The sequence below is a fragment of the Hyla sarda genome, chromosome 5, assembly GCF_029499605.1.
Source record: "Hyla sarda isolate aHylSar1 chromosome 5, aHylSar1.hap1, whole genome shotgun sequence".
Taxonomy (NCBI): domain Eukaryota; kingdom Metazoa; phylum Chordata; class Amphibia; order Anura; family Hylidae; genus Hyla; species Hyla sarda.
In genome coordinates this window covers 16,168,278-16,192,059 of record NC_079193.1, presented here as the reverse complement: position 1 = coordinate 16,192,059, position 23,782 = coordinate 16,168,278, and the positions used below count along the sequence as shown (strand labels likewise).

The 23,782-nt window shown below is 42.0% G+C and overlaps 1 protein-coding gene across 1 annotated transcript in view; it reads right to left on the bottom strand.

Moving 5' to 3' along the window:
- Positions 1 to 23,782, bottom strand: part of VWDE (von Willebrand factor D and EGF domains) — a 157,427-nt gene that overhangs the window by 36,314 nt on the left and 97,331 nt on the right. Inside the window, exons 17-21 of the mRNA XM_056518916.1 lie at positions 19,917 to 20,167; positions 9,556 to 9,775; positions 7,007 to 7,141; positions 6,539 to 6,667; positions 567 to 1,133 (exon numbers count right to left, since the gene is read on the bottom strand). Of these exons, the coding sequence (XP_056374891.1) occupies positions 567 to 1,133; positions 6,539 to 6,667; positions 7,007 to 7,141; positions 9,556 to 9,775; positions 19,917 to 20,167 (1,302 nt within the window). The remainder of the gene's footprint in view (positions 1 to 566; positions 1,134 to 6,538; positions 6,668 to 7,006; positions 7,142 to 9,555; positions 9,776 to 19,916; positions 20,168 to 23,782) is intronic.

The window sequence follows — 23,782 nt, the reverse complement described above, 5'->3', positions numbered from 1 at the left end:
CATTCATATATATATATATATATATATATATATATATATATATATATATATATATATATTCCAAAGTTGTAATAAACAGCACAACCCAACGATACAACAACCCAACAATTCAAAATTATTCAAACAGTGGTTTATTATCCCATACAGAAAGTGATACGACGTTTCACCGGTCTCACACCGGCTTTTTCAAGCATGCTTAAAAAAAGTCGGTGTGAGACAGGTGAAATGTTTTATCACTTTCTGTATGGGATAAAAAAACACTGTTTGAATAATTTTGGAGTGCTGTGGAACCTCTTTACCTATATATATTCTGGCGTAAGGTAAAAAGCATAAAAATGCTATTAATGCATACAGCGTGCTTCCCAACCAGGGCGCCTCCAGCTGTTGAAAAACTATAACTCCCAGCATGCCCGGACAGCCTTTGTGATCTATAGGGTTTTACAAGACTTTATTAGAGGTAGTATAGCTATTTACTCCTCCTACAGAATTAGGAATTACACTTTTCAGGATGAATTCTCTCCAATGGAGTCCTAGTGTGCTATAATTATCACTGTAATTTTTTATACCTTTACAAGTCGCTCCATCTCCATAATACCCATAGGGACACCGTCCACATTTGAAGCCTCCATTCGCACTCGGTTCACAAGTAACACCACGAAAACATGGAAAATCTGCGCAGGTCAACTTCTCTGGAGCCGCAGTAAATGTGGTTTTCAACTCTCCTCGATTTTCTGTTCCATTCACCATAGTGGAAAGGTCTTCTACCCGCTGACTTTGTTGGTGATCACCATTGGTCACGCTGTCTGGTATTTCATAAATTTCATTCTTACTTGCGCTCCCCTTCAATATCTTCTCTTCTACCATTGGGCGTTGCAGAGAGGTGGAGGTTTGACTTCTGCCTATTGGGAACTCATTTGTAGTAGTCCCTCTGTGTCCAGCCCTTGATATGTGACTGGTGACCCAACCATTGCGGAGCAGATGAGAAGTTGTTCTTCGGCCACTTAGCATTCTGGAGTACGTTGTTCTTTTTGGATAACTGATCGTCATAATGGCCGGAAGGCTGCGGGTCGTTGAGACAATTGATGTTTTTGGTCTTTTGCTACTTTCTGTGGGGCTTGGAGCATCAGGAGAACCTACATTAATACAAAATTTATAGATGTCTAGTTATAGATCTACGTAAATATTTTATTTTTGTAAATTTTACAAATTTATATTGATGGAAATTCCATCCACAGGTATTTGTCTGACTATGTTAAGCCCCCTGTGGCTGTGTTTGAAGACTTCTATAATTAGGAATCTTTAACACAGGTCTCATCATAGTTTCATTGATGTAACAGATTTCTGTATTCAGGGCCGGATTATAGAGAAGGAAAACTGGGCAGGTGCCTTGGGGCCTCCACCATATTAGGTCTTGTCTATATAGTTTGATAGTTAGTTCTTAAAGGGATACTCCGTCCCTAGACAATTTATCCCCCATCCAAAGGATAGGGTATAAGATGCCTGATCGCGGGGGTCCCCAGTGGTGAGACCCCCGCAACCTTGGTTGCGGCATCCCAGACATCTGGTGCATGGAACGAACTTCGCTCCGTTCCGGATGACTGGCAATGCGGGGCGGAGGCTCCTGACGTCACAGTCATGCCCCGCTCGTGACATCATCGCTATGCCCCCTCAATGCAAGTCTATGGGAGGGGACGTGACGGTCGTCGGGTGAAGTAAAGCAAATGCCATGTGCAGCAGGGAGATCGTGGGGGGCCCCAGCTGAGGAACCCCCATGATCAGACATCTTATCCCCTATCCTTTAGATAGGGGATAAGATGTCTAGGGGCGGAGTACCCCTTTAAGGTTGAAAAAAGACCAGAGTCCATCAAGTTCAACCTATAACCCTATTTTACCCCTTTGTATGGACAAAATAGGGTTCTAGGTTGAACTTGTATAGCATGTCAGAAGAATGATTTAGGTAACACTGATCATTTTACCAAATTAAGACAAACTGTTTACTTGAAGAACACATGGAATTTCTAGTTCTTCATGTGAGGAAGAAGTAGAAGAGAGTAAATAACAAAGTTAAACCTTGAGGAGAAGAAGATGAAGACAAGAAGAAAGACAAGAAGAAAGTTAAAGCTTTGAGAAGTAGTTAAAAAGGAAGTCAAACCTTGAGAAGAAAGTCGACCCTTGAGGTGAAGAAGACAAGAAGAAAGTCAGACCTTGTGAAGAAGAACACAAGATGGAAGTCAAACCTTGAGAAGAAAGTTGACCCTCGAGAAGGAGAAGACAAGAAGAAAGTCAAACCTTGAGAAGAAGACAAGATGGAAGTCAAACCTTGAGAAGAAAGTCAGACTTTGAGAAGAAGACAAGAAGATAGCCACAACTTCAGGAGAAGACAGGAAGAAAGTTTTGAGAAGATTACAAGGAAGTAAAACCTTGAGGAGAAGAAGAAAAGGAGAAAGTCAGACCTTGAGAAGATGAAGGAGAATAAATTAAAGAAGATAAACCAGAAAGGGTACGAAGACAAATAAGGAAAAGGAATAGAAGGGGTAGAAAAGGACAAGGAAGCAGATGAGAATCAATAAGCTCGTGAATCTATGACAATCTATGAAAAAACGAAAAAAAATTAGGAAAAAGAATATGTACACAGATAAAGAGAAACATGTAAAAGACAATGAATAAGGATGTGAACCTCTGACAACACAAGAAGCAGAAGAAGATGATAAGAAGAAAGAAGGAAAAGAAGAAATGGAAGAACCCAACGAAGAAAATAGGAAAGCCTGACAAAGGAAGCCAAATCTTGGAAGAGAAGCAACAGAGAAGATAAAAGTATAATAGAAAATAGAAGAAGAAGAAAAGGGAGGATAAAGAAGAGAAAGAAGATGACAAAGGAGTACATGAGAAAATAGAAGATATAATAACAATATATTACAAGAAAACACATTAGGAAATATGGAACACAGTAAAAAAGAAACGTGTACAATAGCAAATGGAAAATATAGATAAGAGAAAGGAGGATTATTAAGATAAAGAAGAAACAAAAAATAAATATAGAAGACATGGAGAAATGGAAGAAGAAAAAGGAAAAAAGAAAAAAAGGGAAGAAATAGAAGAGAAGAAGATTTCTATGATAATTGAGGTGATAAGATGCTTTGGTTGCCCATTATTTGGCGCCATGGCTTTATAGGACATGGTTTGTAGGTTTGGGTGCGGGCAGCCGACCCACATTTCCATGTTCTAGTTGACTTTACAACGTCTTTCCACTTGGCGGTGACTTCTTTGATGGATGGATGTTCTGTATGTTCTGTATTTTCTGTACATGAGCCGTGCGGCATAATAATGAGAAGGATTCCTTTGCGCTCCCTCAGAATAGTGACCATTGTTCTCTGCCAGGCTCAGTACATGGATCAAATAAACATAGGTTCCTCCACGTCCGTGAAGAATGCGGGGAAATATTCCGCTAATGGACACCATATAATTCATTAGTCGTTTCAGCAAATTAACACTGATTTGTTATTACTTTATGGCTCTGACTAATTCTCCCTGTAAATGGTCCGTGCCGCCATGGTCAGCAGATATACAGAGCATACATCACATCTCACATATCAGAAGTCTGGGTTTTTCTTAAGGCGTGAGTGGGATTTCTACCAGGGAACGGAGAACAGATGGAAAGGTAAAGGGATGATGGAAAAAGGGTGCGCTAGTATTTTGTCTATTCTATCCATAGAGGTAGGACTTTTTTCCCCTATGTTGCATCCAGGGTACCATAAGGTTTATACAGTGACCCCTGACCTACGATGGCCCCGGCATAAGATCATTTCAACATGCGATGGCCTCTCAGAGGCAGCATCAACATACGATGCTTTTGTATGTCGGGGCCATCGCATAAACAGATTTCCGGCAGCGCAGACTGCTTCAGCTGCCACCGGATAGCCGTTTACGGTGCCCCGTGTGGTCCGCTGACGATCACTTACCTGTCCTCAGGGCTCCGGCGCGTCCTCTTCGGGATCCTCTGCATCGTCGGGCCTCTCCATCGTCGTCATGACGTCGTTGCGCACGCCGTCCCGTCATCCAGGGCAGAGGTGATGAGCGGTGACGGTCCGGAGCGGCGGGTACAGGTGAGTATAACCTCCAATACCAGTGGTCTTCAACATGCGGACCTCCAGATGTACAAAACTACAACTCCCAGCATGCCCAGACAGCCATTGGCATCTGGAGGTCTGCAGGTTGTAGACCACTGTCCTATACTTTACATTGCACGGATCCCTCAACATACGATGGTTTCAACAAACGATGGTCCGTTTGGAACGGATTACCATCGTATGTTGAGGGACCACTGTATTGGACTCTGAAGTAACATGGTAGATGATCTTCTCTGTTCACCTTATAGGGGTACTCCGCTGCTCAGCGTTTGGAACAAACTGTTCCGAACGCTGTAGCCACCGCCGGAAGCTCGTGATGTCATAGACCTCCGCCCCCTCATGACGTCACGCCCCGCCCCCTCAATGCAAGTCTTTGGGAGGGGGTGTGATGAATGTCACGCCCCCTCCCATAGACTTGCATTGAGGGGGCGGGGTGTGACATGATGAGGGGGTGGGGCTATGACATCACGAGCTCCCGGCGCCGGCTCCAGCGTTTGGAACAGTTTGTTCCAAACGCTGAGCAGTGGAGTACCCCTTTGCCCGGACATGCCCAGACAGCCGTTGGCTGCAGCTAACGGCTGTCAGGCATGCTGGGAGTTGAAGTCTTGCAACATCCGGAGGGCCGCCAGTTTGAGACCCCTGTCCTAGGTTAATCCTACGACCTATGGGTGGAACTTACTCAAAAGTGGGCATAACTAGGAGGTTTTGTGGGTGGACGGAGTGAAGCATAAAACTGTCCTAGAACTTTGAATTAAAGTATTGGAAAGTGTGGAACTGTGGGAGAAGATTTTCTGGCTTGACATAAATCCCCAGCCATGTTCTAAGGCTTCTTATCAAAACCAAACACTAACTTAAAGGGGTACTTTGGTGGAAAACTTTTTTATTTTTTTAAATCAACTGGTGCCAGAATGTTAAAACCGATTTGTAAATTACTTCTATTAAAAAATCTTAATCCTTCCAGGACTTTTAGGGGCTGTATACTACAAAGGAAATGCTTTTCTTTTTCGATTTCTCTTCTGTCATGACCACAGTGCTCTCTGCTGACATCTCTGTCCATTTTAGGAACTTTCCAGAGCAGCATATTCTTGCTAAGGGGATTTTCTCCTGCCCTGGACAGTTCCTATAATGGACAACAGAGGTCAGCAGAGAGCACTGTGGTCGTGACAGAAGAGAAATCCAAAAACAAAAGAATTTCCTCTGTAACATACAGCCACTAATAGGTACTGGAAGGATTAAGATTTTTTAATAGAAGTCATTCACAAATCTGTTTAACCTTCTGGCACCAGTTGATAAAAAAAAAAAAAAAGTTTTCCATCGGAGTACCCCTATAAAGAGGTACTCAGCCCCTATACATCTTATCCCCTATCCAAAGGACAGGGAATAGGATGTCTGATAGTGGGGGTCTTGCCACTGGGGACCCCTGCGATCTCCCTGCTGCACCTGTCGTTCATTTAGAGCGACGAGTTCAGCCCTGGGGGCTCGTGAGGTCACGGCCACGCCCCCTCAATGTATGTCTATGGGAGGGGGCGTGGCGGCCCCTCCAATAGACTTGCATTGAGGGTGTATGGCCATGACGTCACAAGTGGTGCGTGACCGTGACATCACGAGCCTCTGCCCCACATCACCAGTCATCCGACACCGAGTGAAGTTCGCTCTGTGCACCAGATGACTGGGGTGCCGCAGCCGAGATTGCTAGGGTCCCCAACAGTGGGACCCCCATGATCAGACATCTTATCTTTTGGATAGGGGATAAGATGTCTAGGGGCGGAATACCCCTTTAAAAGGGTACTCCAGTAGAAAACTTATTTTTTTGTTTAAATCAACTGGTACCAGAAAGTTAAGCAGACTTACTTTTATGAAAAACATTTAATCCTTCCAGTACTTATCAGCTGCTGTATGCTCCACAGGAAGTTGTGTAGTCCTTTGCAGTCTGAACCACAGTTATTTCTGCTGACACCTCTGTCCATGTCAGTAACTGTCCAGAGCAGGAACCAATCCCCATAGCAAACCTTTCCTGCTCTGGACAGTTCCTGATATGGACAGAGGTGTCAGCAGAGAGCACTGTGGTCAGACTGGAAAGAACTACACAACTTCCTGTGGAGCATACAGCAGCTGATAAGTACTGGAAGGATTAAGATTTTTTTTTAAATAAAAGTAATTTACAAATCTGTTTAACTCTCTGGCACCAGCTGATTTAAAGAAAAAAAAAAGTTTTCCTCTGGAGTACCCCTTTAAATGGAAAGCTACTTCCAAAAGGTGGCATCATGGAGCTGCTTTGCATATCCTTCTTCCAAGAGTTTCGAGGGGTGCCTAAAAGTCTCCACATATGTCCTCGAAGACAACTATTATCCCCTTTGGTTATATTTATTTAATTTTTCATGCATTGGAGAAAGTAAATAGAGGTTACTCACCTTGTAGATAACGTTGGGGTTGAATAGTTTTATCCTTATTCTGGCTTTTTCCTTCTTCGCTAATACTGAATGTATTATAATTTACTGGGATCTCAGTTGTAGGGGTCTGGGTTGTCAGAATGATTTGCACTGTATGAGAAGAGAGAAATGCAGAGATCACATACTGATTGGATGGACCTCAATAGACACATACCAAAACTTTTGATTGGTCGGGGGTCTAAGTATTCAGACCCCAACTTATCACTAGAACAAGTCAGTGGCAGAACACGTTTAGTATAGTCTCTACTGACTGTCATGTGATGTGTCTCATAATGTCTATGGGACTGTCTCGCTCTCGCTCATATAAACGCAGAGCGGGGAGAGAAGCATGTGGCAATATGCTTCTCTCCCGGCTAATTCTAGTGATCTGTCTGAACATTCACTGTCCTTAGGATAGTCTTTATTGACAGGTACACTGTAAGTACTTACCACATATTCTTCCATCTCCTTCATAACCGGGTGGACATGAAGCACAGATGTAGGAGCCGAAAGTATTTGTACAGGGTACCCCGGAGTAACAGGGGGCAGACAGGCACTCGTCCACATCCTCCTCACAGACTTTACCTGGGGATAAGCAAGAGTTTGGAATTTGTTAACCCGAAAGGTCCTTATAGACACAGTGAGGATTATTAAAGGAGAAGTATCATACCCAAAAACGTATCCCAGGACTTGTGCAAGGATTTTTGCCACCCTAGGCAAAAGATAATTTTACCACCCCTTGACACTTCCCATTGACACACCCAACCTTACTACTGGGGTGACACACTGTAACAAACCTCCTCCTCATATAATCTCCTTACTACTGGGGTGACACACTGTAACAAACCTCCTCCTCATATAATCTCCTTACTACTGGGGTGACACACTGTAACAAACCTCCTCCTCATGTAATCTCCTTACTACTGGGGTGACACACTGTAACAAACCTCCTCCTCATATAATCTCCTTACTACTGGGGTGACACACTGTAACAAACCTCCTCCTCATATAATCTCCTTACTACTGGGGTGACACACTGTAACAAACCTCCTCATGTAATCTCCTTACTACTGGGGTGACACACTGTAACAAACCTCCTCATGTAATCTCCTTACTACTGGGGTGACACACTGTAACAAACCCCCTCCTCATGTAATCTCCTTACTACTGGGGTGACACACTGTAACAAACCTCCTCCTCATGTAATCACCTTACTACTGGGGTGACACACTGTAACAAACCTCCTCCTCATGTAATCTCCTTACTACTTGGGTGACACACTGTAACAAACCTTCTCCTCATCTAATCCCCTTACTACAGGGGTGACACACTGTAACAAACCTCCTCCTCATGTAATCTCCTTACTACTGGGGTGACACACTGTAGCAAACCTCCTCCTCATGTAATCACCTTACTACTGGGGTGACACACTGTAACAAACCTCCTCCTCATGTAATCACCTTACTACTGGGGTGACACATTGTAACAAACCTTCTCCTCATGTAATCTCCTTACTACTGGGGTGACACACTGTAACAAACCTCCTCCTCATGTAATCACCTTACTACTGGGGTGACACACTGTAACAAACCTCCTCCTCATGTAATCTCCTTACTACTGGGGTGACACACTGTAACAAATCTCATCCACATGTAATATCCTTACTACTGGGGTGACACACTGTAACAAACCTCCTCCTCATGTAATCTCCTTACTACTAGGGTAACACACTGTAACAAACCTCCCCCTCATGTAATCTCCTTACTACTGGGGTGACACACTGTAACAAACCTCCTCCTCATGTAATCTCCTTACTACTGGGGTGCAGTTGAATAAGTAGAAAACCCCTCCTTAGGCGCTGCTTCTCCCGATGGATACACTCGAGTCAGATAGTCAATGAAAAGATAATTTCTTTAGACCAATGACGCGCTTCTAAATAAATAAATTATCTTTTAATTGACTATCTGACTCGAGTGTATCCATCGGGAGAAGCAGCGTCTAAAGAGGGGTTTTCCACTTATTCAGCTGCATGCATTGTGGATAACCCTGCATCAGCTTCCACTTCCCTGCGGCTTCACAGCACCCCCGGATACCTCCATTCATCTGTACCCCTTTTATCGGGGTGATATGCGCTTACCTATTCCACTCTAGGGGAGCACAATATTTACCACCTTTTCTAATCAAATTGATACCTTGTGATAATGCACTAGGCGCCTGTGTGGTCTTTCTTTTTACCTCTTGTCCTTACTACTGGGGTGACACACTGTAACAATCCCTCTCCTCATGTAATCACCTTACTACTGGGGTGACACACTGTAACAAACCTCCTCCTCATGTAATATCCTTACTACTGGGGTGACACACTGTAACAATCCCCCTCCTCATGTAATCTCCTTACTACTGGGGTGACACACTGTAACAAACCTCCTCCTCATGTAATCTCCTTACTACTGGGGTGGCAGTTTAGTGACTGTCAGGACCTGGTGGAATAACTCTCTTGCGGAGGGCAGAATGGCGCCCCCATTAAGAGTGCACTCTAGGCAGCTTCCTATTTTGCCTATAAAAGGAGCCGGCCCTGCTTATCCCCTATCTGCAGGCTAGGGGATAATTTTAGAATGCAGAGGGTCTGACTGCTGAGACCCCCTGCAATCACATGCACCGGGCCCCCTGCTCCCCCGGAAATGGATAATCATGACCCCCGCACGAAGCAGCGGCCGACACGCCCCCTTCCATATATTTCTATTGGAGAGCCTAACAGCTCTCCCATAGAGATATATGGAGGGGGGCGTGTCGCCCCCTCCCATAGTCTTGCATTGAGGGAGCAGGGCGTGACGTCATGAGGGGGCGGGGCTATGTAGTCACGAGCTCCCAGCTCCAGCGTTCAGTACAGTTTGTTCCAAACGCTGAGCAGCGGAGTACCCCTTTAATAGTGGAATAGTTTACTCATATGGATCTCACAATGTTTTCAGTAGATACTATAAAGCTCTTCAACTCTCTACCTTGAAGGCCGGCCGGGCATTCACAGTGATAGCTGTTGACCTGGTCCAGACATCTCCCGGCCCGGCACGGGCTAGACTGGCACTCATCTATATCTGTCTGACAACCGTCTCCTCCATATCCTGGGGCACAGACACAGAGATATTCCCCTTTTCCTGGTGGGAAATTGACATTCGCTATACACGATCCCCCATTCAAGCATCCGCAGGCTTTAACCATCACCTGGAAATAAGAACAATGAATTATGAATTATATAAACTCAATATTACATTATGAACAGGATTTAATGGAAGAGCATAGTGCACAAGAATATAACTGCTATAATACTGCTCCTATATACAAGAATATAACTACTGTAATACTGCCTCCTATATACAAGTATATATCTACTATAATACTGTCTCCTATATACAAGAATATAACTACTATAATACAGCTCCTATATACAAGTATATATCTACTATAATACTGCTCCTATATACAAGAATATAACTACTGTAATACTGCTCCTATATACAAGTATATATCTACTATAATACTGCTCCTATATACAAGAATATAACTACTATAATACTGCTCCTATATACAAGTATATATCTACTATAATACTGCTCCTATATACAAGAATATAACTACTATAATACTGCCCCCTATATACAAGAATATAACTATTATAATACTGCTCCTATATACAAGTATATATCTACTATAATACTGCTCCTATATACAAGAATATAACTACTATAATACTGCTCCTATATACAAGAATATAACTGCTATAATACTACCTCCTATATACAAGAATATAACTACTATAATACTGCTCCTATATACAAGAATATAACTACTATAATACTGCTCCTATATACAAGAATATAACTGCTACAATACTACCTCCTATATACAAGAATATAACTACTATAATACTGCTCCTATATACAAGAATATAACTACTATAATACTGCTCCTATATACAAGAATATAACTACTATAATGCTGCCTCCTATATACAAGAATATAACTACTATAATACCGCTCCTATATACAAGAATATATCTACTATAATACTGTTCCTATATACAAGAATATAACTGCTATAATACTTCTCCTATATACAAGAATATAACTACTATAATACTGCTCCTATATACAAGAATATAACTACTATAATACTGCTCCTATATACAAGAATATAACTACTATAATACTGCTCCTATATACAAGAATATAACTACTATAATACAGCTCCTATATACAAGAATATAACTACTATAATACTGCTCCTATATACAAGAATATAACTACTATAATACTGTCTCCTATATACAAGAATATAACTACTATAGTACTGCTTCCTATATACAAGACTATAACTACTATAATACCGCTCCTATATACAAGAATATATCTACTATAATACTGTTCCTATATACAAGAATATAACTGCTATAATACTTCTCCTATATACAAGAATATAACTACTATAATACTGCTCCTATATACAAGAATATAACTACTATAATACTGCTCCTATATACAAGAATATAACTACTATAATACTGTTCCTATATACAAGAATATAACTACTATAATACAGCTCCTATATACAAGAATATAACTACTATAATACTGCTCCTATATACAAGAATATAACTACTATAATACTGTCTCCTATATACAAGAATATAACTACTATAGTACTGCCTCCTATATACAAGACTATAACTACTATAATACTGCTCCTATATACAAGAATATAACTACTATAATACTGCTCCTATATACACAAGAATATAACTACTATAATACTGCTCCTATATACAAGAATATAACTACTATAATACTGCTCCTATATACAAGAATATAACTACTATAATACTGCTCCTATATACAAGAATATAACTACTATAATACTGCTCCTATATACATGAATATAACTACTATAATACTGCTCCTATATACAAGAATATAACTACTATAATACTGCTCCTATATACAAGAATATAACTACTATAATACAGCTCCTATATACAAGAATATAACTACTATAATACTGCTCCTATATACAAGAATATAACTACTATAATACTGTCTCCTATATACAAGAATATAACTACTATAGTACTGCTTCCTATATACAAGAATATAACTACTATAATACTGCCTCCTATATACAAGACTATAACTACTATAATACTGCTCCTATATACAAGAATATAACTACTATAATACTGCTCCTATATACACAAGAATATAACTACTATAATACTGCTCCTATATACAAGAATATAACTACTATAATACTGCTCCTATATACAAGAATATAACTACTATAATACTGCTCCTATATACAAGAATATAACTACTATAATACTGCTCCTATATACAAGAATATAACTACTATAATACTGCTCCTATATACAAGAATATAACTACTATAATACTGCTCCTATATACAAGAATATAACTACTATAATACTGCCCCTATATACAAGAATATAACTACTATAATACTGCTTGTATAGGTCAGTATATCCATGTAGAGTACTTCCAGTATATGAGTTGAGTTCTCTTTATCTTACTCATAGGGTCTAATAATACGTCTGATATATGGCGGTAGTAGAAGTCATTGATGGTGGGGATGATACTATACACAAGATATCAGTTTTTCCTTTCATCCCCGGTTATTTGCGGACCAGGTAAGAGCTTTTATCTGAAATGTTTTAGACTTTGATGTCCCGGAGGTTTTGTACTTCCTGAGATCAGAATCTTGTGATCTTCAAAGACTCCATGTTATCTGTGATTCCGGAGACACTTCAGGTCCTGGAGGTAAGTACCAGGTCTGTGATAACACATGACCCCTCGTCTACCTCCATCTCTGCCTATAAGTCTATACATGAGGATGGAATTGAGTAATTCTAGAATGTAACAATTGATTAGCATTGTATCATGTGACTTCTACTATATCTATATATCTATTTATATTCAGATCTGAGGATATCTACATGAATATTCCATCTTCAGTGCAGACTATATATGAATCTATATCTATGAGCTTTAAAGTGATACTTAAAAAAAAAAATTTTTTTAAATCAACTGGCTCCAGAAAGTTAAACAGATTTGTAAATTACTTCTATTACAAAATCTTAATCCTTCCAGTACTTCTCAGCTGCTGTATGCTCCACAGGAAGTTCTTTTCTTTTTGAATTTCCTTTCTGTCTGACCACAGTGCTCTCCGCTGACACCTCTGTCCATTTTAGGAACTGTTCAGAGCAGGAGAGGTTTTCTATGAGGAATTGTTCCCACTCCGGACAGTTCCTAAAATGGACAGAGGTGTCAGCAGAGAGCACTGTGGTCAGACAGAAAGGAAATTCTGAAAGAAAAGAACTTCCTGTGGAGCATACACCAGCTGATAAGTACTGGAAGGATTACGATAAAAAAAAAAAGTAATTTGAAAATCTGTTTAACTTTCTGGCACCAATTGATCGCCGATCGGACAATGAGGAGGCAGGTGAGGACCCTCCCGTCCCCCAGCTCCGCTGAGCTGCCGGGATAGTTTCACTTTCAGTTTAGACGCCGCAATCAATTTTGATTGCAGCGTCTAAAGGGTTAATGCCGGTCATCGACCCAATCGACGGTGCCCGGCATTAGCTGTGGGTGCTGGTTGCACATAACAACCGGGACCAACGGGGTTTAACCCGTTCTCCGCTCGTGAGAACGGTTTAAACCCCAATAGTGGGATCAGGGCATACAGGTACGCCCTCAGTTCTTAAGGACTCGGGAACGGGGGCATACCCATACGCCCTATGTCCTTAAGGGGTTAAACTTTAATTAAATGACAAGATTGATGACAGCAGCACAGAGTATTTTAGGAGCGGGGTGTGCTGATCTTGTAGGAGTGCAGTTCCCTGTTTCCTGGGATTTTGTAAGGGCTACAAGTAATGTCGCCACCTTTCTTGCAAAAAAAAAATTACCACCATGCTAATTTGCATAATTAATTATATATGCGTAATATCCCAGGATACACAAATGTGGGGGATAATTTTGTCCTATTCTGACCCCTATAACTTTTTTATTTCCCCTTCCACAGGGCTATATGAGGGCTTATTTTTTGCGCCTCTATATGTAGTTTTTAACAGGACCATTTTTTTGTTTTGGTTTGACTTTTTGATTCCTTTAAAAAAAATTTTTTTTAATTAAATTCGGGAGTTGCAGTTAGTTACTAACTACAACTCCCAGCATGCCCTTATATAGCCTGTGGCTCAGCAGATGCCCCAAACGAAAACTACAACTCCCAGCATGTTGGACTCTATAGTAGTATGTAGTTTAGGTCAGTGTTTCCTAACCAGGGGTGCCTCCAGCTGTTGCAAAACTACAACTCCCAGCATTTCTGACTACAAAGTAGTATATAGTATAGGTCAGTGTTTTCCAATCAAGGGTGCCTCCAGCTGTGGCAAAACTACAACTCCCAGCATGTTGGACTATATAGTAGTATATAGTATAGGTCAGTGTTTCCTAACCAGGGGTGCCTCCAGCTGTTGCCAAACAACAACTCCCAGCATTTCTGACTATAAAGTAGTATATAGTATAGGTCAGTGTTTTCCAATCAAGGGTGCCTCCAGCTGTTGCAAAACTACAACTCCCAGCATGTTGGACTATATAGTAGTATATAGTATAGGTCAGTGTTTTCCAATCAAGGGTGCCTCCAGCTGTGGCAAAACTACAACTCCCAGCATGTTGGACTATATAGTAGTATATAGTATAGGTCAGTGTTTCCTAACCAGGGGTGCCTCCAGCTGTTGCCAAACAACAACTCCCAGCATTTCTGACTATAAAGTAGTATATAGTATAGGTCAGTGTTTTCCAATCAAGTGTGCCTCCAGCTGTTGCAAAACTACAACTCCCAGCATGTTGGACTATATAATAGTATATAGTATAGGTCAGTGTTTCCCAACCAGGGGTGCCTCCAGCTGTTGCAAAACTACAACTCCCAGCATGTTGGACTATATAGTAGTATATAGTATAGGTCAGTGTTTCCCAACCAGGGGTGCCTACAGCTGTTGCCAAACTACAACTCCCAGCATTTCTGACTATAAAGTAGTATATAGTATAGGTCAGTGTTTTCCAATCAAGGGTGCCTCCAGCTGTTGCAAAACTACAACTCCCAGCATTTCTGACTATAAAGTAGTATATAGTATAGGTCAGTGTTTTCCAATCAAGGGTGCCTCCAGCTGTTGCAAAACTACAACTCCCAGCATGCCCGGACAGCTGGAGGCTGTCCGGGCATGCTGGGAGTTATAGTTTTGCAACAGCTGGAGGCGCTCTGGTTGGGAAACATTGGCATAGCATATGGTGCAACGTTCCGGGAGTTGGAGGATTGGTTGGATAAATACCGGCCAGGTGGGAACCCTAGCTGCAGGTCATAGGGGGTGATCTGATCTGAGATGGGGAGCAGAGAAAAGTGGGCGATTACAAACTGAGAGTTACATAGTGGAGGGGTACCAGCAGCACAGAGTATTTCAGAAGAGGTATGTGTTGATCTCCTTACTTGTCACAGACTTAAGGGTGCGTTCACATTGAGAAATAGGAGAGGAACCCTTGCATAAAAATTCCGCCGCGGAATAAACTTTTTTTTTCACGCAAAATTTGCGCAAAAAACACATGGAATTAACACGGAATTCCGCACAGATTTTCCGCGCAGAATATAGGAGGAAACTGTTTTTTTTTTATTTATTTTTTGCTGGATTACAACCACCAATTGGAATTTCCCTTTTTACTTATAAATTTTTTTTTTGTGCGGAATTTTCGTGCGAATTCCACGCAAATTTTGTGCAAACGATTTAAAGCGGATTTTTTTTTACCATTGACTTTAATGGACTTCTGCTCGCGTATTCCGCAAGAAGAATGAACATGTTCTTTCTTCTAGCAGAACGGAGTTTACGCAGTGTGAACAGCGCAGAGTAAAATACATTGTAGTCAATGGCAAAGCAGATGTTAATTATTTCTAAGCGGAGAATTCAAGAGGAATTACTCAAGTAAATTCCTCTTGAATTGCTCAGTGTGAACGCACCCCTAAGGGTACGTTCACACGTGCGGATTTTCGCTGCGGATCCGCCGCTGAAGGACCTCCTATATGCTGCCTTTACATGTGCCTGCTCGGAGCGGCAATACGCCGCTCCAAGCAGACACACTGCGATGTGCGAGTCGCCGCGCATGCGCGGTGTACTCGCACACATCGCGGCTGCTCCCCCTGCTCAATGAGCTAGGCCGAGAGCTGCCGCGATGTGCGAGTATACTGTGCATGCGCGCGGCGACTCGCACATCGCAGTGTGTCTGCTCGTAGCGGCAATACGCCGCTACGAGCAGACACACTGCGATGTGCGAGTCGCCGTTGAGCAGGAACATGTAAAGGCAGCATATAGGAGGTCCTTCAGCGGCGGACCCGCAGCGAAATACACTGCGAAAATCCGCACGTGTGAACGTACCCTTAGGGGTGCGTTCACACTGAGGAATTCAAGAGGAATTTACTTGAGTAATTCCTCTTGAATTCTCCGCTTAGAAATAATTAACATCTGCTTTGCCATTGACTACAATGTATTTTACTCGGCACTGTTCACACTGCGTAAATTCCGCTCGCGGAAGGGTGAACGCACCCTTAGGCTAGGTTCAGACTACGGAATTTCCGCCGGAATTTTCGCTTTGAAATTTCCAGCAGAAATTCCGCTTACTATAATGCATAGTGTAGTGAATGGTTTTCCATTCACCAATTTACACTTCGGAATTTGTGAAGCGGAAAATCCGGATGAAAAATCCGCTAGAAAATTTCTGCCTGAAGAAAGTGGTTGCTCTTTCTTCAGGCAGAAATCCTAGCGGAACACATAGCAGTCTATAGGAGACTGCAGTGTCCGCGTGGTCCTAGCGCCGACTAATTCAGTCGGCGCAGGTGGAACTCGAAATCTCCGGGCAGAAATTTTCTGCCCGGAGATTCCGTAGTCTGAACCTAGCCTTAGGGTACGTTCACATGCACAGATTTTTTTTGTGGGTTTCCCACTGCGTATTTGAAAGTGGGCGGGCTCTTCTCGGCTGTCCGGAGCAGATTTTCCGCGGTGGAATGTAAGCTGAGGAAAATCCGCCACAGTCCCTACTGACTTCAATGGGGCTTGCGTCGGATTTTTCCGCAGAGTACATTTCGCCGTGAGAAATCTGCTGCGGACAGCCGAGAAGAGCCCGCCCACTTTCAAATACGCAGCGGAAAACCCGATAAAAAAAATCCGCGCGTGTGAACGTACCCTTAGGTTGGATTCCCACTGTGGAATTTCTTGGCAGGATTTTTGCCGGAGATCAAGCCGGCGGCACTAGGACCGCATTACCTTCCCCATAGATGTCAATGCATTTCTGAGCAGATCTCCCAAAAGATCCACCCAGAAATGCATTGCCGTCTATGATGACGGCAATGCAGTCTGTGCGGTCTTAGTGCTGCGGCTAAATCTCCGGCAGAGATTTCGTAGTGTGAACCCACCCTAAGAGTTCCATGTGTGAAGAGATAATTATGCCGATCTTGTGGGAGGGCGGAGAATAAGAGCTGCGTTTTGTAATGTCCCACAGCAGCACAGAGTTTTTTAGAAGATAAGTGTACTGATCTTGTGACCGCGCAGTGATCTGTCCACGGGGCTGCAGGTAACGTGGCCAATGACGTGATGATTACACACGTCTAGAGAGAATGGGTGGCAAGGCTTCAAAGTAAAAGGAGGGGCAAGAGTAAGTTTTGTTAGTTTTACATAAAAGAAAGTCATATAATGGGCAGATCATGCTACATTAGAGGGGTACTCCGCCCATAGACATCTTATCCCCTATCCAAATAGACATGAATGGAAGGGGTGTGGCATGGCGTCCAAGCTTTTGAGTTCAGAACGCCATGGTGGCAGCCAGATCGTGGGGGTCCCAGCAACAGGACCACCCGCGATCAGACATCTTATCCCCTATCCTTTGGACTGAGGATAAGATGTCTAGGGGTGAAGTGTACCCCTTTAAAGAGAATGTAATGAGCACGCCGAACCAGTCTGTGAATTTCTCTCTGGACAAGAGAGTTACATTCCCAGGCCAATAGCAGCATGGGGGGGGGGGGGGGGGGGGGGGGGTATTGGCCTGTTGTGACCCCTAACTTGGTGCCTATTTGGATTTGTTATTTTGTGTCCTCCATTGTTGGAGTTTGTTTGGTGTTGTAGTTATCTGGTTCCTTCTAGTGTTAGATCCGTTTCCTGAGCTTCGCTTTGTTTCTAACATAGTACTTGCTTTGTATCTAGTTTGTATTAGTTCTGTGTATTCTGTTCTTGGTCCGTGTTCAGACCAGTTGGTCTTTGAGTGTTTTTCTAGTATTTGCATATCCTTGTTTTATATAGCGTCTGTCTTCAGTCTAACTTAGTTCATCCCACGCTGCGTATATTCTGCTCGCGGAATTCCGTTCCGCTAGAAGAAAGAACATGTTCATTCATCTTGCGGAATACGCGAGCAGAATTCCATTGAAATCAATGGTAAAAAAAAAATTCCGCTTGAAATAGTTTCCGCAAGGAGTTTTCGCGGAAATTCCGCATGAAAAAAATTAATAAATAAAAAGGGAAATTCCAATTGGTGGTTGTAGTCCAACAAAAAAAAACTATATTCCACGTTAATTTCACACGATTTTCGTGCAAAAACCTAAAATAGGATAGGAATCGGAATAGGAGAAAAATCCGCGTGTAAAAATTCCGCCGCAGAAGCTACATTTTTTGTGTGAAATTTGCGTGAAAATCGTGCAGAATTAACGCAGAATTGCGCGAAAATTTTTGCTAAAATTTTGCGCAAAAAAAAAAAAATAAATTCCACTGCAGAATTTTTACACGAGGATTCCTCTCCTATTCCTCAGTGTGAACGCACCCTTAGTCTGCATCCCTGGATAAATCTCTCCGTATATAATTCCTAGTTAACCTGTCTTGTTCATGTTATGATATCTGCCGTGTATCTAGTTTTGGTTCTTAGGGTGCGTTCCCATGGCCGTTAGAGATGAGCGAACTTACAGTAAATTCGATTTGTCACGAACTTCTCGGCTCGGCAGTTGATGTCTTTTCCTGCATAAATTAGTTCAGCTTTCCGGTGCTCCCGTGGGCTGGAAAAGGTGGATACAGTCCTAGGAAAGAGTCTCCTAGGACTGTATCCACCTTTTCCAGCCCACCGGAGCACCTGAAGGCTGAACTAATTTACGCAGGATAAGTCATCAACTGCCGAGCCGAGAAGTTCCTGACGAATCGAATTTACTGTAAGTTCGCTCATCTCTAATGGCCGTCTGTCCCCGTTTTTTTTTTTTTATCCCCGTTTAGTTTCCTTTTTTTGCAGGCTGTAAACGATTCAAAACAGTTTAAAAAAATAATTTACAATCCGTTTGCACCCGTTTGCACTCATTTCGGTTTTTTTTACAGCAGAAAAAACGGCACATGCAGTATTTTTTCTTCCGTCCAAAAAACGGAAGAAAAAACGGATACAGCAAATTTAACATTGAAGTCTACAGAATACGGATGAGCCTTTAATGTCATCCGTTTGCATCCATTTTTTTTATCCGTTTTTACTTTTGAGAATGCTCAGAACTAAAAAAATTTTTTGTTTTTTTTTTACTTGAATGGATACAAACGGATACAAATGGATAACATCCGTTTGCATCCGTTATTGTCCGTTTTTTTAAAGTCCGTTTTTTATTTTGACAGGAGAAGAACGGAACGGGTCTAGACGGCCGTGTGAACGCAGCCTTAGGCTGTTATCTGTACGCTATATTCCTGTTACTATGTTACCCTGATGTCTGTTTTTTGCTACTTTGTATTCCTGCTGTATTCTGGTTGATTGACCGTGTTTCCCCGACCTGTACAGTACTTGTTTCCTGTTTTTGACCATGACGTCCCTGCACCTTAGATAGGAAGGGACTGGCTCAAAATGGGAGCTGCCATTTAAGCAGGGAAAGTGTGTAAGTAAGCTTAGGGCTCACTCTTCCCTTCCCTACATGACGCATATTCGTGACAGAGAATTTTCTCCCAAAAATGCACAACTAATCCAAATCTCTAGTGAATTCCAAAATTCTAACTTCCTCTACTGCATACAGTATATACATTGAACTCAATAATAAAACAGTCTACAGTAAGATCCAGAGCTCCCCCTAGTGGTGACTGCAGGTGGAAATAATTGTTATCACTTATCTATATAGAAGGTTTTGAGCTCTGTATCTGTATGGAGCTCTGACCAACACAGGACATATCTGGATTTTTATATTTTTTTTACAGAATATTTGACTTAATATTAAAAAATAAAACGGTATAATAGGGGGGCGCTTCCTGTAACGTACCTCCACCATTACCGTCGTCTTGGCGTTGCAATCGTCTGAGACAGAAAACACGATTTTCTCTGTATTCAGGGACATCACCTTCCAGATGAGTAATCCTGCCGGAGACAGGCTCGCCCCCTCTGGACCGGACTCTAAGGTGAACAGGATGGCGGAACCTTCCGGATCCGACCCGACAAACTGGTAGACGAAGTTCTCACTATAGAATGTCTGCAGCTTTTCTGGTAAGGAGTGGAGCTCAGGAGGCTGATTAACTGAAAGCGAAGATCATGGTTTACAACAGTGGTCTCCAAACTGTGGCCCTCCAGATGTTGCTAAACTACAACTCCCAGTATGCCCGGACAGCCAACGGCTGTCCGGCCATGCTGGGAGTTGTAGTTTTGCAACAACTTGAGGTCCACAGTGTGGATACCTAGGGTTTAGAACAGTGGTCTCCAACCTGCGGACCTCCAGATGTTGCAAAACTACAACTCCCAGCATGCCCGGACAGCTGTTGGCTGTCAGGGTATGTTGGGAGTTGTAGTTTTGCAACATCTTGAGGTCCGCAGGTTGGAGACCACTGGTTTAGAAAGTGAATGGAGGCATGAAACGAGGGGTGGGACCATGATAAATAATAGTAACCTGAATAGAGGTTAGGCTATGTTCGCACTGCGGGATTTCCGATCGGGAATTGGGTGAAAAAATTCCGATTGTTTTCATTGGGATTCGGCTGCACCGTGCACATGGCGTAATTTACTGTCTTGTTCAATTTCCCTTCCGACATCCCTTTTTTCGCTATATTTACTAATTGGACACGCGGCATTCATTTTGGCGCAGTGTGGCAGGGAAACCTGACACGATAAATGCAATGCGTGCCACTAATTAAATTGCTACAATGATTATTGACAATTAAAAAAAGGACATGACACTTTTCTCTGAAAAAAATATAATACGAATAATAGCCTGACATTCTGAATTTAAAAAATAACAATTTAAAAATGAATAAAAACTAGGCAGTTATTAAAGGGGTACTCCGGTGGAAAATAGTTTTTTTTTTTTAATTTTATTTTTTTTATCAACTGGTGCCACAAAGATAAACAGATTTGTAAATTCCTTCTATTTAAAAAAATCTTAATCCTTCCAGTACTTATCAGCTGCTGTATGCTCCACAGGAAGTTGTGTAGTTCTTTCTGTCTGACCACAGTGCTCTCTGCTGCCACCTCTGTCCATGTCAGGAATTGTCCGGAGCAGGAGAGGTTTGCTATGGGGATTTGCTCCTGCTCTGGATAGTTCCTGACATGGGCAGAGGTGTCAGCAGAGAGCACTGTGGGCAGACAGAAAAGAATTCCAGAAAGAAATACAACTTCCTCTGGAGCATACAGCAGCTGAAAAGTACTGGCAGGATTAAGATTTTTAAATAGAAGGAATTTACAAATCTGTTTAAATGAAAACTGCCATCCTGTTCACCCACACTAAACCCGATATACTGGGTGATAGTGTGGGTGAACTGGAGTCCAATGAGGGGTCACTTACCTTAGTATGTGCCCCGGCCGCTAAGTTCTCCCCCCCCCCCTAAAGTTCTGTTTGTCCTCTCTGTAGTGGCATTTTGTAGGCGGTCCCCCGGCGTCCATATTTCTTTGGGTCCCAGAGGAAGCGGCCTAAACCCGCCCCTTTGGTTTGCATATAAATTTTCTTTACATGCCCCCGGAGTGCAGCTCTCTGTCTGCAGAGCGCATGCGCTTGAAGATTTTACGCAGCTCTCACGTCCTGATGACATGAGAGCTGTGCGTCCCGGAGAGAGCTCTGCGCAATGTAACTGCGCATGCACGCACCGGGCCCTCGCTACAGAAGTCGAGAGTAGCGAGGACCTGGCGCATGCGCAGTTACACTGTGGGGTGCGCTCTCCGGGGACGCACAGCTCTCATGTCATCAGGACGTGAGAGCTGCGTAAAATCTTCAAGCGCATGCGCTCTGCAGACAGAGCACTGCGCTCCGGGGGCATGTGAGGAAAATGAATATGCAAACCAAAGAGGCGGGCTTAGGCCCTTCCTCCAGGACCAAAGAAATATGGACGCCGGGGGACCGCCTACAAAATGCCACTACAGAGAGGACAAACAGAACTTTAGGGGGGGAGAACTCAGCAGCCAGGGCACACACTAAAGTAAGTGACCCCTCGTTGGACTCCAGTTCACCCACACTATCACCCAGTATATTGGGTTTAGTGTGGGTGAACAGGATGACAGTTTTCCTTTAAAGGGGTATTCCAGGCCAAAACTTTTTTTATATATATATCAACTGGCTCCGGAAAGTTAAACAGATTTGTAAATTACTTCTATTAAAAAATCTTAATCCTTCCAATAGTTATTAGCTTCTGAAGTTGAGTTGTTTTCTGTCTAACTGCTCTCTGATGACTCACGTCCCGGGAGCTGTGTAGCTCCTATGGGGATATTCTCCCATCATGCACAGCTCCCGGGACGTGACATCATCATTGAGCAGTTAGACAGAAAACTTCAGAAGCTAATAACTATTGGAAGGATTAAGATTTTTTAATAGAAGTAATTTACAAATCTGTTTAACTTTACGGAGCCAGTTGATATATATATATATAAAAAAGTTTTGCCTGGAATACCCCTTTAACTTTCTGGCACCAGTTTATTTAAACATATTTGTTTTCCACCGTTTTACCTCTTTTAAGCCTTTTTAAACTTCATTATGTAAAGAAAAAGGAATGGAATACTTAGATGATATGTTATTATTATTATCCTCTTCCAGACGCAGGGCGTAAAGGTACGCCCTTGCGTCTGAGTCCTTAAAGGGGTATTCCAGGAAAAAACTTTTTTTTATATTTATATATATCAACTGGCTCCAGAAAGTTAAACAGATTTGTAAATTACTTCTATTAAAAAATCTTAATAATTTCAGTACTTATGAGCTTCTGAAGTTGAGGTTGTTCTTTTCTGTCTAAGTCCTCTCTGATGACACCTGTCTCGGGAACTGTCCAGTTTAGAAGCAAATCCCCATAGCAAACCTCTTCTAAACTGGGCGTTTCCCGAGACAGGTGTCATCAGAGAGCACTTAGACAAAAAAGAACAACCTTAACTTCAGAAGCTCAAAAGTACTGAAAGGATTAAGATTTTTTAATAGAAGTCATTTACAAATCTGTTTAACTTTCTGGAGCCAGTTGATATATCCCAAAAAGTTTTTTCCTGGATAACCCCTTTAATACATAATAATAATAATAGTAATAATAATAAACAAAATAAAAAACAAAATAAATAAATATTCTAAAAAAGTAAATTTCTATTTTGTTGAAATGACCAGATACAAGTGTCCCTGCCCCTTTTTTTGTTTGTTTGTTTTGGCTTTTAACATGAAGCAGATCTGGCATTTAGCATAAATATGCATTCATAGCATTGACAGTGTATATTAAAGGGGTACTCCGCTGCTTAGTGTTCCGAACGCTGGAGCCGGCACAGTTTGTTCCAAATGCTGAGCAGCGGAGTACCACTTTAAATAAGCATTTTAGGTCAAGTTATGTGTATTTTCTGGGTTTATTATATATACAGTGGTCCCTCAAGTTACAATATTAATTGGTTCTGGGACGACCATTGTATGTTGAAACCATTGTATGTTGAGACCAGAACTCTATGGAAACCTGGTAATTGGTTCTGAAGCCCCAAAAATGTCTCCAAAAATAAGAAAAAAAGTGAGGCTAAAGAAAAATAAGTAGATAACTAATATAGATAAAGCAAATTCCTTACATATAAAAGTAATAAAGATCTGCTGGGAGCTGTAATCACTGTCTATGTTAGTGTTTCCCAAGCAGGGAGCCTCCAGCTGTTGCAAAACTACAACTCCCAGCATGCTGGGAGTTGTAGTTCTGCAACAGC